The sequence below is a fragment of the Rattus norvegicus genome, chromosome 14, assembly GCF_036323735.1.
Source record: "Rattus norvegicus strain BN/NHsdMcwi chromosome 14, GRCr8, whole genome shotgun sequence".
In the NCBI taxonomy this organism is placed as follows: Eukaryota; Metazoa; Chordata; class Mammalia; order Rodentia; family Muridae; genus Rattus; species Rattus norvegicus.
Window position 1 is genome coordinate 22,235,422 of NC_086032.1, and position 17,024 is coordinate 22,252,445.

Below are 17,024 nucleotides of genomic sequence, written 5' to 3' on the forward strand. Positions count from 1 at the left end.
CTAAATCCCCAACCCCAACTATTAAGATTTTAATAAAGACTTTTCCTTTACAAAAAAGTAACCTCTGTGTTAAATAGTTAGCTTCCAACCAGTTCAAGTTTTAGAACAACCTTGGGCAAAACTCTTGCTCAAAATTCAGGAAGCTATCTATTAATGTGCTGACTTGACATCAGCAATCAATTTTCAGTCGTGAAATTGGTGAGACAGTCTCTGAAATGTAGGCATAATATACCAGAAGAACACCAAGCTAGGAAGAACACTGAATTCTAGTCCTCGGTTGTATCAATAAAATGATATGAACTTATTTGAGTCATTTAATCTCTGAATCGTCTTCTGTAAATCAAAGAAATCGTACATTGAACATCTTTACTGTGCTATTGTTTAATCTTTCAGAAGTATGAAATACGAGAATAAACTTGGATATGTTCTGTCATTACAAAACCAATATGATTGTTGGCTATATAATTTACAATGTAAATATTTCAATTTGTAGAATTTTCACATGCATATATGTTTCAGGAAAATATACATCACAGTACTCACCTACAAAATTTCCTAAGATCAGGTCATCGTAAATGCATCCCAGTATCCTGGAATGGATTCTGAGGGGAATGGTTAGCAGAAAAACCTGCGATATCTTAGTAAAATGTTGTGGTTTTAATAGTATTGCATGAATATTGATTTCTAAGTCATGAAAAATGCACCTAAGAAACACGAAATGGCCAAGTTATTTGAAGAATTTAGATAAATTCTCTATTATCTTTCTAAATTTTCTGTAAGTCTGACATTATTCAAAAGCAAATGTTTGCAGGTAAAACTATTTTACTGCAATATTAGAATCCAGCCATCCATTCCCATATGCATACATACACACAGACTCACAGCACAGAGACAGAGAAAAGAAGACAAAGAGACAGTGAACCTCAGGGTGGAGAATGAATGAGTATAGACATGATAGGCATAGAGTCACATTTATTATTACTATTGTTGTTGTTGTTGTTATTATTATTATTATTATTATTATTATATCTTTCTTTACAGTCCAGTCATTAATCCCCTCAAGGTCCTCCCTCTGGCAGTTCCTCTTTCCATTCTTCCTCCTTCCCTGCTTTCCCAGAGGATGTCCCCACCCCAACCCCACCCTACTCATTCCCTGGGGCCTCAAGTCTCTCACTGAGGCCAGACCAGGCAGTCCTCTGCCTTATTTGTGTCAGGGGCCTCATATCCGCTAGCATATACTGCCTGGTTGTGAGCCACATTTTTTTTTAAATCAAGCCATACAACAGGGACACAAAGCTAGTAAAAAAAAAAATTAAAAACTTGCTTCAACATATAGCAAAGTCCTCTTCGTTGAGTAGCTACTGACTTGACTCACAGAAAACCTTTTTGTCTAAAGTCATAGATTTTCAAAAACTAAAATGTTTGAATTATGATGAATCTGTCATTTGTTGTTAAAAATATCCAAATCATGTTGTTAAAGAGAAATAGCTTCCATCTCCAGAAAGTTGCAGAACCCATAGCAAAGAAATTTGAAAATTTGTTTCACATCTATATTTCATAATTTCCAAGAAAACAGTGTCCTGGGTCCATATAGTAGTTTAGAATTAATGTAGACCTTTTCATTAGAGCAGGATGGGGGTAGGGTGCTTGTTTATTTGTTTTTCAGCCTATCAGAATGCTGCTGCATATTACGTTCCTAAACTTATCCTCCCTAACAACAAATATATCCTAATCCTTTGTTTGAAATGCAATCCATGGCTCCTCTGGGAAGTTCATTCCCTCCTTGTAACAAGCTTCTCAGACTCTCTCTTGCAATTCAGGTCTTTCTTTCAGATGGATTTGTTCTTACTGAGCTCAAGTTCCTGCCAAGGACAAAAAATTAACAGACAAGTGAGCAACGGAGTATCAAGTTCAAATGAAAAAAAATAAAAAGAAAGTGGAATGATGAGTATTCCATCATCACAGACAATAAAACATTGCTGAAAGAGGTGCCTTAAACTCAGAATTGACAATATAGAACTTGTGAGAATTAATAAACAAAAATGAAGTAGGATGAATTCAAAAGCTAACAAACAATGAACTATAATTCCACCCCAAATTTGAGCCTGCTCCCAAGGGGAACTTTGGATCCCTCTGTTGCTTTGGCTGTCAAAATATTCTCTAATATTGACTCATGAAGGTTTCATGAAGAGGATAGTCTTATTAATTGTTGGTATGAAGTGTTGATAACAGTTTGTATCATTTGAACATGAGAGTTGTTTTTCTGAGTACAAAATAATCAATTTAGTTGTTTTTTTCTTCAATATTCTAAATATACTGCTATATTTTCCTGTGGCATAAAACCTCACTGCCAAAATGTCTGATGATAAATTAATTTTTCCTAATATATAAACATGGCAAAACATGAAAAACTGTTAATATCTGAATCATCATTTTATCGTATGTTTGAAATAATTTATACCACATTTCATTAAATGTAAGATGCTACTACTGTGGTTTGGATCTTAAATACTATTGAAGGCCAATGAGTTAAAGGCTTTGTCTAAAGGCTGGGAATAGCATAGGGGGATAGTAGAAACATGAAGACAGTGTTCTCAACCTTCATAATGCTGTGACCCTTCTTTCAAGTTTCTCATGTTGTGGTGACCACCAACCATAAAATCATTTTGTGATTTCAACACAATTTTGAAGAAAAAACTGTTATACTTTACAGAACGCTGTACTGTATAGTCAAAGTAAACACCACTTTTTTAAAGTTGGGCTAGTGTTTTTTCAAATACATCACCAATTAGAAAGATTCTTAATTGCATTATGTGTACACAATTATCTCCTAAAAATGGTAAAATGAGAGTGAATGAAAAAAAGAGTCAGATGAGAAATTGGAAATCTAAGAACTGGTAATCCGAGTTATTTGCTGTATGTCTTCGACCATATCATTAGCTGTAAGTTCCTTTTTTTCTCTCCCTTTTTTAAAAAGATTTATTTATTTATTTCATGTACACTGTAGCTGTCTTCAGACACACCAGAAGAGGGCATCGGATCCTAATAGATGATCAAAACAATTTAAGTAGAATCTTTAAGTGGAATCCCAGCCTGGAGATGTCCTCTCTTTTCGGAAACCGATCTCCACTAGGTGCTAGAACACTTCTGGATTTGCAAGCAACAGCACCTGGCTGCTTACGAGCCCCCCTGGGGTTTAGCTCTCTTAGCCGGAAGTGACGTGTTTTGCTTCCGCATTTGCCGTCAGCTCTCAGTCGCCTTCTCCTAGGCACTCTCCTCACCTGCAAGGAAGCGCGCACAGTTGCCCCTCCCCAACCGGAAGTCAGGTGTCCCAGGGGCTGACTGGAAACCCTGTCCTGGGCGTACTTCCCCAGCTCCTCCCCTGGTGACGTCGCCGCCCGCCCCTTGACCCTCTCGGCCCCGCCCCCTTCCCTGCCTCCCTGACTTGCTGCAGTCTCTCGGAAGGCGATGGAGCGGTCTGAGCCGTTGGCTGTGCTTTCCTGTGAAGAAGCGTCCTGCTCCTCCTGGGGAGCCTGCGGGTGAGAGGCCTGGCCGGGACAGGCTGGGCGGGAAGAAGCGGAGGAACGCGGACGAAGGCTCCGTTCTTGAGTTCCGGCGGCTCGGAGCGCGCGGAGGCCACGGGGCAGCTCGGAACCACAGGGAGCAAGGGAGCGGGCGAGCGGGCGGGCGAGCAAGCGAGCAAGCGAGAGAGCTGGCGGGCGGTGGGTGTGGCGGCGTGGGCGCTGGCCTCGCCGCTCGCGCTCAGCCGAGGAGACTCGCTCTTCGCGGTTGCCGGTCGGGTCCAGCATCCTTCCCTCAGGTCATCACTTCTGACCGGCCTGTTAGGAGAGGGTTGTGGCCCCCGTTGCTTGGCACTCTTCCTTTAGGCAGCTTCAGCGCCACGGTGCATTTTCCTCCTGCAGCCGTGCTGCTTAGAAAACTGTTTTTGAGAGCACAAGTCAGAATCAGTTGCAGTCTGGACGCCCGAGAATCCCCCTGTTTACTACGGTGATGTTGGGGCGCTGGGCGGAGCCCAAGGTTCCTATGATTATTTCCCGCTGAGGAGCTTGGAGTTTTTCTTTCCCAGCCTGCAAAATTACGGGGTTGGGGTCCTGGTATACTCTCACCAGTGTTTCCGTTCGTTCCCTGTCAGTTGTCTTACAATTAAGAAAGCCCCACTTGTATCCTGCCCAGTGTTTACATACTAAATTCCAAATATAGAAGTGATGGATTTATTATGTTCATTTAACATCCATTAGCTTTACATTGCACACTGAAGCGGATGCTTCAAGGACTGGATGGAAGTATTGTCTGCCCAGGCCAATGCTGCTAAAATCGACTTAAATATTATTGAATACAAATAACCGCCCTTTAGTTGGAGCTGACGTATTATTTCATAGATTTATTATTATTATTATTAATTACTATTTCTGAGGCTGGCTCCAAGTTTGCCAAAGATGGCTTACAACTCCCATCTTCCTCCCTCATCGCCTGAACTTCTGAGATTACAAGTGTGTGCAATCAGGCATGACTGTTTTGGAACATATTCTTGAACCAATCAGTGAGACAGCGTTTTGGAAAGTAAGTGTTGGTCATAGCCATTGAGTGGCTGAGTATAAACCAGTTCTCATTTCTAATCAGAAATTTAATCCACCAAAGTAATTGTGTGTAAAGTAGGACAGCAAGTGAAAGTGTCGTAGAAGCAAGAGGATAGGAGGTGACAAGGCTATAGATAGCTGTAGTGTATGTTGTATGGGTATGCAGATTTTATTACATGGTGCTTAGAGTGCAGTTCATGCCGGGATGCTCTAAGATCTCAACAGCAAGCGCTCTTCAAGGCAGCAATTAGTGAAATTAACTTCAACACCTTCAGAAGGTTATCCGTGGCCATAGTTCCTGGGTGTCTCGAAGGAAGATGATAACTAATAAAACATAACATTTTGTATAGAAGGACCTTTAGTAATTTGTGAATCTGGTCTGGTGCACAGTTGAATTACACGCATTATAGAGTATGAATATTTAAAAGCCATATTTGCTCTGTAATAGTTTGGGTTTATTTTTTTCTCCCCTAGTGCAAGTAAAAATTTACCTACCATGACAACAGAATCTTTGGAAATCGATGATGGATTATACAGGTAAGAACCTGAGAGACCGAAACCCACCTTTTCTAATAGAACAGAATCTCATAGACTTTTTGATGGCTGTACTTGTGCAGAACTTCATATGGATATCCTACAAGTCCTTTTAAATTAAAATTGGGATTTTCGTGGGATTTTTTCTCATGTTATATATAGTATGAAAGTTTTAATATGTGAATAACCCCCAGATTCTTGATAGGACTAAGAAGAATTTTACTCTCCAATATGAAAGTAAATGTCTTTTTTTTTTTTTTTCCTTTTTTTTTCGGAGCTGGGGACCAAACCCAGGGCCTTGTGCTTGCTAGGCAAGCGCTCTACCACTGAGCTAAATCCCCAACCCCGAAAGTAAATGTCTTAAGTTTAGATAATAGGTTTTATTACTTTTCTTGGTAGTATAGGGGTTTCTTTAGTTCTTCAGTCAAATTTATTTTATTTTTATTTATTTTTAGTGAATTCTGGAGAAAATCAATACAGATAATGGAGAAATACATGACAGAGTGTAGTATAAGTGAGATATGGCTTGAATAGGGAGAGTCTTCTACATGCTTGTTTAAAGGTCCCTAATTGGTGGTACTTTTAGGGAAAGGTAGAAACTTCAGGAGTTGGGGTCTAGAGAGAGGAAGGGGAGATGATGTAAAGTGGACTTCAGAAGGTTATCCGTGCCCGTAGTTCCTGTGTGTGTCTGCTGCTGGTTATGCGTTACTCTGGTACATTTGCCACCTGTATGAGACCCAGCAACCATAAATGAACTCTGAAACTGTGAGCCAAATACATATTTTTTTAAAAAGTTTTTCTATCCAGTATTTTGTCATAGGAATGACAGAAATAATTAGTTCATTGCTTTATACTGAAAGTGATCCTAAAGAAACAGAATTTCCTTAACTGTGTTTGTGGTTATTTGGTTTGTTTTAAAGTTGGTTAAGACTCTCCTCCTGATGGTGTTTATCTTAGTAACTTTGTTTTTTATTTTGCAGCTCACAGCTAAGAGTTTACCTTAGTCTCAGAATATGCTATGGACGTAGACTTTTGATACTAGTGTGATATCGGAACTGTTAAGACTGTGGAGGACGAGGCATAGTGTTATATATGGTTTGACTATGAAAAGTCCGTACACAGAGTTAAATGCTAGTTTCCCAGCCGGTAGTGCTACTTGGGGAGGTTTCCTCCTCCTACCATAGGTTCCAAGGATAAAACTCAAGTCACCAGGCTTGCGCTGAGCACTTTATCTGCTGAACCATCTCACCAGCCCTACTTTTTAGTTTTTACTTCACTGAATGTAATTACCATTAGTTTTATTCTTTTATTTAACTACATAATTATATAACCACTTGTTATATATAGTAATTATCATAATTTTATAAAACCATACGTTAGTATGCTTATTCTATTGGAAGATTCTTACATTTAGTTTTATGCATGTGAGAAATTCACACTGTATCATTACTATGACTTAAATAGTTATCTTTGAAATTTCTTAAGATTAAAAACATGTGTTTATCCATACTTTTTATCATTTCTCATTCTCCATGCTTTTCTGTAAGTTCAGATTCTTATGTCGTACTGTTTTCTGCTTTAACTGGTTTATAATTTCTTATACAACTTTATCAGGTTTATATGTTTAAATATAGAATGAAGAAGTCTTTATTTCAATTTTTATTTAGAGAAATTTTGTTGTGAGTGTGGAATTTCAGATCACTGTGTTTTCTTCTGAAAATACCATGATTCTGATTCCCAGGGAGAAAGACAGATGGTAGGTACTCTTAATCTTTCCACCTTACATAATGTTTTACAGCTCTTAAGATTTTATCTCCTTTCTTAGGTGTGTGATACACTATCCTGGAACTCTCCTTATATCTCTTGTTCACATAGTAGTATCTGAGTTTAGTGCTCATAGAAAAAAATGGTCATTGGTCATTCATATTATTTTTTTTCTTCCCTCCTCTCCATATTCTGTTTTAGGAATTCCAGTTTCACATATATGAAAGAATGAAGTACCAAATGAAGTACCATAACTTTCTCGGGCTCTATCTGTTTTCATGTTGGGAAGTTCATTTGCTGAACTTAGGTTGTTGTGGTGAATATGTCGTTAGTTCCATCCAGTCTGTTTTGATCTTAGATTTGTAGTTCTCTGAAGGTTTTTTTGGTTAGGATTCCCTCGCCCTCTTGAGCACATGGATCATATGTATAATTGATGCAGTGTTGTTGTCCTTTAGTTCAGGTGTCTGTATTACTTCCTGAATAGGCACCTGTTGGCTATATCGAGTTCATTATGGGGTGTTTTTACCCACTTTTGTGTACCTCATGACGTTTTTATTGCTATCAGATATTGTAGACTTTTCGTTTTTGGATTCCTAAAATATCACCCCACCCCCACCCCCGGAGCTGAGGACCAAACCCAGGGCCTTGTGCTTGGTAGGCAAGCACTCTACCACTGAGCTAAATCCCCAACCCCATAAAATATTCTTTAGCTTTATTTAAGAGTACAGTTAAATTAATTGAAACGTTGTTCCTTTCCTAGCTTGCATTTAAGGTGAAAACCACAGGAATCTTCAGTTAGTTGGAGCAAAATTTTCTTCATTATATATGTAATACTCTTAATACTGAATCTAGTGTCCTTTATACTGTGAGGTATTTTGTGCTTAACTTTACTTATTTTGTGCTCACTTTAGGATTTTCCTCATATGTTTACTAACCTGTACTCAATTTAAACTGGAGAACCTGCTGCCTATTTCTGGTCCTCTGCTTTAAAAATCCTAACGTTCTCTTATTTCCTTAAATCTTTTTTAATATTTGTTTACTTCTCTCTCTCCTCTCTCTTCTCTCCCACCCCCCCCGTGTGTGTGTGTGTGTGTGTGTGTGTGTGTGTGTGCGCGCGCGCGAGTGTGTGCGTGCGTGCTCGCTCAGGTCATGGCATGTGTGTGAGGTCAGAGGATAAATTGTTGGTTCTTTTCTACGCTGTGAATCTCAGAGATTGAACTCAGGTTGTCAGACTTGGTGACAGGTGTCTTTACTTGATGAACCATCTTCTGACCAAATTCTAGCTTCTTAGATTTATAGCTCTTTAAATTAGGGAGATTACCAGATTCTAGTTGCATTTCCCTCTCTTGCAACCTAGAAATTCTTTAGATCACATCTAAAATAGGCCTGGAGCATGATGGGATTACGCAATCTTTCAATGTGTAACTTAACAAGATCCAACTAAGTAGATCTTACATCTTCGATGCAAAATAGAACTCAAGAATTGCTTGGCCAGTTCTCTTTAAAAAACAAAACAAAACAAAACAAAAAACCCCAAAAACCTCAATTATCCCCTCAAATCCTGTTTGTTATCAAAATTGAGGCTAGCAAAGTTCCAGGCCTTCAGTGACCCCTGAAGCAATGGATTGAGAGGAACAGGAGGGAATGGAGCGGCTACCGTCTACCTAACATACTTCCCAAAGAGGACAGCTTCTGCTCAACTCTGCTGCGTTAGGATGTCGATTGTGCCAAGTGACATCACTTTTCAAAATGTGCTACTTAGTTAGTTAGCTGGCAGTTCAGTTGGTTAACTTAAATGCTGTACAACTTATCTAAAATAATGCTGGACAGAGTCAAGTCTTGTGGTTGTTGGTTTATGAACTTTAAGGCAAACTTTGATAAAATAATTATTTTCTTTTTCACTGTGCTTTACATATAGTCGACAGAGATATGTTCTCGGTGACACGGCAATGCAGAAGATGGCCAAGTCCTGTGTCTTCTTAAGTGGTATGGGTGGTCTTGGAGTGGAAATTGGTAAGCAGTATTTTTTTTTCTATAATCTGTGATACTTTTGCATAAGATAAAAAGAATATTACTCTTATTATCTTTAAAGGAAATTAGCTTCCAAATATTGGCAAATTCTTTTGACAAAGTATTTTGTAGCAGAGGTCTAGTCTTCCACCAAAAACAAAGCCAGTGCTTCTTTGGTGTCCTTAATAACTTAAATGGTCATTCCTTAGGTTTGTGTTTTGTTTTGTTTTGTTTAGACAGGTCTCACCTTGTGACCCTGGCTGTCTGAGATTCAATGTGTACACCACGCTGGTGTTCAATTCACAGAAATCTGTCTGTCTGCCTCCTTGGGATTAAAGGCATGTGCCACCATGCCTGGCTAAATGATGATTCCTCCTTTATTATGGCTATGTAGTATATTTATTAAAACACGGAAATGCGTAGATATCTTTTAATGTTTTGATTATGCAAAATTGTATCAATTCACTTTTTTTTTCTACCTGTATTTTCTAACTTTCTTAAGCAAGTAAGAAAAGTTATAGTTACTCAGAAGTGTGATGAAACTACATGAATCTGTTTGGTATGAATTTACAAAGCTAAGTTATTCTTTTTCCTTTACAGCAAAGAATCTTGTACTTGCAGGGATTAAGGTGAGTGTGTACCTTCAATATGAAAGGTAGTTTGTTGTGAACTGTTTTGCCTTTTGCAGATCTCAGTGACCATGTACTTTGTCTTATTTTTGATTTTACATAACTGAATCATTAATGCTGCTGTTCTTTTTTTTAATTTATTGAAAATTTAAACATAAAGAGTCACCTAACACATTCCTTATTACCTATTATCCAGCCGAGGTTACCAACTCAGCACGCATGCATGTTTTATGTATTTGCTTCCCAGTCCTACTGACTGCAACTGCTAAGTTCTTTTCATAAGAGCTTCAGCTGTTTTATCATTCTTAAATATTTTTAGTATATATCTTTAATATAACCATAATTTAGTACCATTTTAATACCTTAAATGTATTAATTTCTTAATATTGTTATATTAGTTTTTTATTACTATAAAATCATTTACTCCAAAATTTAACAGCATCATTTGTTATGTATAGTTTGCATGGGCAAAGATTTTAGCCTGTTCTTTTGTTATGATCTCTCACACGACAGCAAACAGTATTTATAGGAGCTGTAGTCATTTTGAGTGTAGTTTCTCAAATAATTTGTTTGCAAAGCTCACATTTGGTTGTAGCCAGCTTGTTTCTTTGTGGGACTGCAGACCTTAGTTTCTTATTGGCTATGACCCAGAGGTTACTCTCAGTTTCTAGCTGTATGCCTGTCTCCATAGAACTGCTGACAGTTTGACAGCTGGCTTCATCAAGCACTGAACAAGAGAAAGACGATACTAACCCATAATCAAGAGGAGGGGTTACCCAGAAGCCTAACTATCAAGAAGTATGGGGTGTGAGTGCTGCCCTGGAAGATTGCTATCATGAACATAAAATGCTCAGTTGAGAGTTCAACTCTGTTTTCTTGAAAAATCTTTTTTAAAGTTTATTTTGTTCTAATCAGGAGCCAAGGAGAATCTGTGTACTGCATCTTTTCTTTTAATCTGTAGGTTTTCCTTCCCTGATTGTTTTTCACCTTAACAATATTTATTTATTAAAGAAAGTAGTCATTTTGGGACTTGTATAGCGGCACATGTCTAAGTCCAGCTTTTTGACAGCAAGAGTGAGAAAGACCTACAGGGTGAAGTCCTAGTCTATTAGTGTACCTAGTACGTTCCAGGACAGCCAAGGCTACATAGTGAGGCATATCTCCAAGAAAATAGAAAGAATGGGGGAAAATCATTGCATATACTTATGTCTTATATTTTCCTATAAACTGGTAGTCATATCCAGAATCAAATTGATACTTGATTCCTTTAGCAAGACTATTTCACAGGAAGTATACTATGTCCTACCAGGAGATGGTAATATCCTATTTCTCTCTTCTTCATTATTTCAGCCATTAATCATCATTGACTTGATTCACTACTTCTTTAATTATAGTTGTCATTTCCTCCTTATTCATTAATTGTAATAATATTTTAGAAAGAAAATTTTCTGTTCATTGATTACTTGATTTCACTAAAGTATGTACACTGCATGTACAAAAGACAGGATAAATACTGAATTTTTACTACCTTCCAATAGTCACCTTGAACATCCCTCAATTGAGACTAATGAACTTCGATTATGAATATTCCAGGATAAACTTGTACATTTAAATATACTGTGTGATGGCATTATTCATTATCTGTTTTACTTTTAATAGTATTTTAACAAAAAAATTGGTTCATCTTTCCTAGTAGACTCTTTTAAGTTTCTGAGGATTTTTGGCATAACACCTGTAGGCTTTGTCATTTTAAGTCTTGCTGAGGGATAAAGATAAAACATTAGGGGGTTGGGGATTTAGCTCAGTGGTAGAGCGCTTGCCTAGGAAGCGCAAGGCCCTGGGTTCGGTCCCCAGCTCCGGAAAAAAAGAACCAAAGAAAAAAGATAAAACATTAGTCATCAGGAAGCACTGAATTGTATTCAGGTTTAGCACGTTTCTAGTTCCCTTGTAGGAATGGATTACTTCTTTTATTTTTTTATTATATATTTATTTTTTATTATATATATATTTTTTATTATATATATATTTTTTATTATATATTTTTATATATTCTTTTGTGGTAAGATTCATGATTTTTAATGACAGTCACTTGTCCTATATTTAACTTATATGACATGGTTTCTGACTACAATTTAAATATTACTAATGAATTATTGAAAGTTATGTCTTTTATCCTTTTCTAAAATCCCTTCCTTTTGACTGATAGCTTTTAAAAAAAATGATATTCAGTAACTCCTCCAGTTAATCATATTCAGTAACTCCTCCAGTTAATCATGCAAACTACTCAAAGTCGGTTTAGATTACTTCAGGTTGGAATCTAAATATCATTTAGTATCATTTTTTAAATTCAGTATTACTACTTTTTATGTTTATTTAATTCAAAATTAAACATAAAGTAAAAATATTTTCAGGTTAGTCTGGTTTCTGTACTCTTTCCCCCTTAGATCATTTACTTTTGTATTTAAATTAAGCAAATATATGCAAACATAAATATTCTATTCAGCTTTATGTGTGTCTCTTCCTGTGTGTCCTAAAGTGCCTTGCTTTTTTACTGAGTAACAGCCTGTCCCTAAGATTACTGCATAGTGATAAATGTTTGTTTCATTTTTTAAGTTACTTGAAGGTACAATTGTGCAGATATATCACATTAGGCAAATTTTCCCATGATGATACACATTTTGTTTCTAGTGCTTTTAATAGAATTATACTTAATAACCTTGGCTGTACGTGCTTTTGAATCTTTCTAAGAATGTCTTTTGGACAGATTCCTAAAAATAAGATTGCTCTGTTCAAGAGCAAATCATTTGTCTTATTGCCAGAGCTTATACCAGATATCTTTCCATGGAGGCTGAGCACCTCATAGTACCATCATAATGCAACATGTCGTCCAATCGTTAGACTTCGTCACTCTAGTGGGTGGGGAAGATGTTGCATATTCAGCATTTCATATTCAAGAGCAATAAAGTATATATTATTCTAGCATATTCCTTATAAATTATTCTTTTTCTATGTGGTGTGATAAAAGTTAGCTTTTTTTCTAGTTTTCCCATTACTTTTATCATCTGGAGTGTGGGATTTTAAAGTTTTTTATATAAGTTTTTCTGAATGCTTTCTTGATGTTGATTTTTATAACAAATTAATGTCATAAGATTTAAAACGTCTCACTGTGTAGTTTCTCCAAGTTATTGGAGTTCTTCAGGAGTTTATAGTCCTGTCTTCTGAATAAAGATGTAACTATATATCCTTTTCAATTCTTATACCACTAAGTTCTCTGTTACTCGTGTATACATAGTATTTCCAGTACACTGTACATAGCATTAGAGGGAGTATGCACTCTGTTATGGAGTTAACAAATATTTTTCTTATTTTTTGAAGGCACTGACAATTCATGATACAAAAAAATGCCAAGCCTGGGATCTAGGGACCAATTTCTTCTTGTGTGAAGATGATGTTGTTAATGAGAGAAACAGGTAAAGCTGTTTTGATCCATTGTCATGAGATTTTTTTTTTTAACTGTGATATTTAAAAATGTTTTATGTATAGAGAATACAGTTTAGTCATAACTGTTTGCTTTGTCAAGGTAAATTTACACCACCTTACATAAATAAGTAGTGGCATTTATTCATTTCCTTTGTCAAGCTTGTGATACATGCATCCTGTTACCTAGAAATTAATTTTACATTATTAAATGCAGTTAAAACATTATTTAGCAAAATAATGGGTTTCATCATGACTTTTTTTTTACATATATACCATTATAGTTTGCCTTTACCCCCTTGCCCCACACACGACTTTCTTAGCCGCTTCTCTTTCTCTTCATGTAGATTCTCCTCCCTCCTGCTTTCATGACATATATATGTTCCATTACCTTTTTCTGTCGCCTTCCTTGCCTTTGTCTATATACTCTTACCCTCTGAGAGTCCCTTTCTAGTCTCACGGGTAAAGAAAATCTGCAGTATTACTGTGATTAAGAGACTTTGAAAGCTTAGAGATTAGAAGCAAAAGGGTATATGTGAAGATTAATTATGCTTGCTAAAGAATGTGATAGTTTGTCACAAATTGTATTAATTTAGAAAACACAAATAACTGTTTACCTACAGTTTATTTAGTTTTCATTAAAATTTCGTATTTTGGGTCCTTTATGTTGTATCTAACATTGAGACTGAAAATAGTAAATGACGGGTTATATTTTTCTAGGGCTGAAGCTGTACTTCATCGTGTTGCAGAACTAAATCCTTACGTTCAGGTCTCATCATCCTCTGCCCCTTTTGATGAAACCACAGACCTCTCTTTCTTAGAAAAATACCAGGTTAGTATTTGTATTAACTATTATTGATACATTCCAAGGACATTATATAACTAGTATAACCCAATACATTAAGGAGCCAAAAAAAAAAAAAAAAAAAAAATAGAATCTGTTAAGTGCTCCATTTGAGAAAAAGTTCTAAGAACTCGTGAATGTAAGGATATTTAGCAGTAATATGCAGTTGAAACTTAATGATTTTTAACAATATGCATTTATTTTTCCTGTTGTATCCTTTAAAAGTTAATATTGATAAACTGGTTTAATAAGCATCAGAGTTGAAAAATTAAAATGAGTAAATTACAATATAGAACACAGAAATCAGGAAAAGTGAGCAAAAAATTAAAAGAAAATTTAGCTTATATGAAAAGGTTTACTTCATGACATTGGATTTCTAGAAATAGTAAAACTCAATGTCAGGTTGGAGAGATGGCTCTGTGGGTAAATTACTTGCTATACAAGTAAAAGACCTGAGTTCATATCCCCAACACCCATGCTGATCGCCATTGCTTCCTAGATGTCCAACCTAGCTAGTTGATGAGTCTGAGGCTCAGTGAGAGACTCTCAGAAAAGTATAGTGCAGAGTGATAGAGGAAGACACCAGATGTCGCCTCCGACTTACACAAACACATTTAAGAAAGTTTACCCATGCATGCACAGCACATAACAAAATGTTAATGTGAGAAAATTTTGACTAAAAAATTTCCAGCACCTGGCGAACACAAGTCTTTAGATTAAAAAGTGCCGGAGCTAGTACTAAACCTTACATAATTTATACTCTTAATATATTATTTTGTTATGTTTCTCATATACTGACAGAAAACACTAAGGGATAACCCATAAAATTTATCCATCAGAAACACAAATTTTAACATACATAGGAACCCAAGAAAAACAATGTTGATTCCAAAAGTAGAAAAATACTTCTTAGTGTTTGATGCCAAAGAAAACTTAGCAATGATATATCTGGTAAATTAAAGCTGAGGTTATAAAAAACATCTAGTAAAATTTGAAGAAATTCAAGAGTTAAAAAGAAGTAAAAAAATTTCAACGAAAATATCTTTGAAAAAATAGTAGGAACAAAGAGCTAAACAATCAGACAAGTACAATTGACATAAAGTTTCCAACGATAGACTAAGATCAAGTGGGAGAGACTAAACTTAGAAGCAGGCCTTTTGAAATAAAAGAGGACAGAATGAAAAGATCTTTAAGGATCATTGGCACCCCAGTAAACAAACATTTCCCATTTGGGGTACCTAAGAAAAGAAAGAAAACTATTCAAAGAAGCCATACCTGCGAGCCTCTCTAATCTTCGGACCCAAAGGACTTCAAGTGGACATGACCACACAGAATTCTAACCCTGACATATTGTAGTTAGATCGTCAAAAACATTAGGCAGGTGGCAATATAGCTCAGTTTTAGAGTAATTAAATGCCATGTGCAAGGCCCAGAGTTCAGTTCCTGATCTCTTGCCTCCCTAAAAAAAAAAAAATCTGACAAGCTGGTAAAAACTGTAAAGCACAAATCTTGTTTACAAGTATATATAGTCTCTCCACTAGACTTAGAGTAGATTGTTCAATAGAAACCTTAATAAGCAAGGCAAGAGGAAATATTATTCAGTTTCGGAAGATAGTAATACAGATAGCTTTATATATACCTGGATATATATAGCCTATCCTTCTGAGATGAAAAGACATTTTCAAGATAAGGCGGAGAAAATGAAATCAATTGCTACCAGACCAGCCTTCCAAGAAGATGTTCAAGGGAGTCCACACCAGAAGAAAAAGATCCATGCCTACCATTGTGAATATGTAAAATATACCCCATTTGTATAGAAGACACAGAAAAGAAAAATGAAGAGTCAAGCCATACAGAAGAACAAGTCACATTTTAAGATGCCCTCATTTAACAGCCAGCAAATTGTTCAACACAAACTTTAACAGGAGGGAATGGGATGGCAATTTTTTCATTCCCATGAAGAAAGGCAGACTCAAACACATGATACTCAAAACAAGTAGGAGAAACAGAAATTCTTACATTATCTATATTCATTTCAAGTGTAAGTGGACTATATTCCCCAGTTAGATGATACAAATTGAATCTAAAACAAGATTGAACAGTGTATCAGAAACCCACATTAATAGTGAGCACACAGACTGAAAGTGAAAAAAAATGGGCAAAAGGTATTCGAGGCCTGGGAAGATAGTTTGTGTAAGTTTGCTTTCTCTGCAAGCATGAGGGCCTGAATTCAAATCCCTAGCACTTAGATAAAAAGCAGGGCATGGCTTTGCCAGCATTGGGGTGGGAATATGACAGGTGGATTCTGAGAGCTAGCCTAGCTATCCCAGCCACCCTAGCAGAAATAGTGAATTTCTCACTCAGGAAGAGATCATAATTCAGGGCAATATAACAATCTTCTTAGAATAGGAAAGAAACCCCCAAAGTCCTTCTCTGGGTGCCAAATGTGTGTGTACACACAAAGAGATTCCATGCAACTATAAACCAAAAGTGAGCAGGAGTGGGTATTCTGACACAAGAGTAGATGTAAAAACAAAAGTGTAAAACAGCATAGTCATTCAATCAAGTCAATAATATCTGACAACAAACAAATCTAAAGGAGTAGGATCCAGAACAGTGTTAAGACTTTCAGGATCATCATTCTACAGATCTTCAGACAAAACAAACAGCAAGCTGGTTATGGTGACATATAGTCCCAGTATTTGAGAGGCTAAGAAAGGATTGCCATAGCTTAAAGACATGCTAGGTTAATCCTGAATACAAGGCCAACCAGCTCAACACAGTAATGATACCCTTTCTCAATTCTCCCCCACATAAAAATGCAACATTGAAGTACTATAGCTTATATACTGAGCGGCATGTATAGAATATACATCCTCAGCACATGAAAATTGTAGAAGTGGGGACTAGGAATATAGCTTAGTCACTAGATTCCTTATATAACATGTGCAAAACTTGAGTTTGATTGCCAGCATCAAATAAATGTGAGACACACCTGAAGTCCTGCCACTCTAAACCTGGAGGCAGGAGGATCAGAAATTTATGTCATTTTCAAGGCTACCCTGTACTGCATGAGACCCTGTCTCAAAGAAATGTGTGTCCTCTCTGACCATTATGAAATAAAATGAAAAATAACAAAATAAACTTCAAAAATCTTATTCACCCAAA

The 17,024-nt window shown here is 36.5% G+C and overlaps 1 protein-coding gene across 1 annotated transcript in view; it reads left to right on the plus strand.

Annotated features, from left to right (window-relative positions):
- Positions 1-3,410: 3,410 nt before the first annotated feature.
- Uba6 (ubiquitin-like modifier activating enzyme 6) overlaps positions 3,411-17,024 on the plus strand; it is a 63,819-nt gene continuing 50,205 nt past the window's right edge. Inside the window, exons 1-6 of the mRNA NM_001107213.1 lie at positions 3,411-3,539; positions 5,073-5,135; positions 8,815-8,909; positions 9,507-9,535; positions 12,911-13,005; positions 13,733-13,844. Coding sequence (NP_001100683.1) covers positions 3,469-3,539; positions 5,073-5,135; positions 8,815-8,909; positions 9,507-9,535; positions 12,911-13,005; positions 13,733-13,844 — 465 coding nt within the window. The 5' untranslated portion in view covers positions 3,411-3,468. The remainder of the gene's footprint in view (positions 3,540-5,072; positions 5,136-8,814; positions 8,910-9,506; positions 9,536-12,910; positions 13,006-13,732; positions 13,845-17,024) is intronic.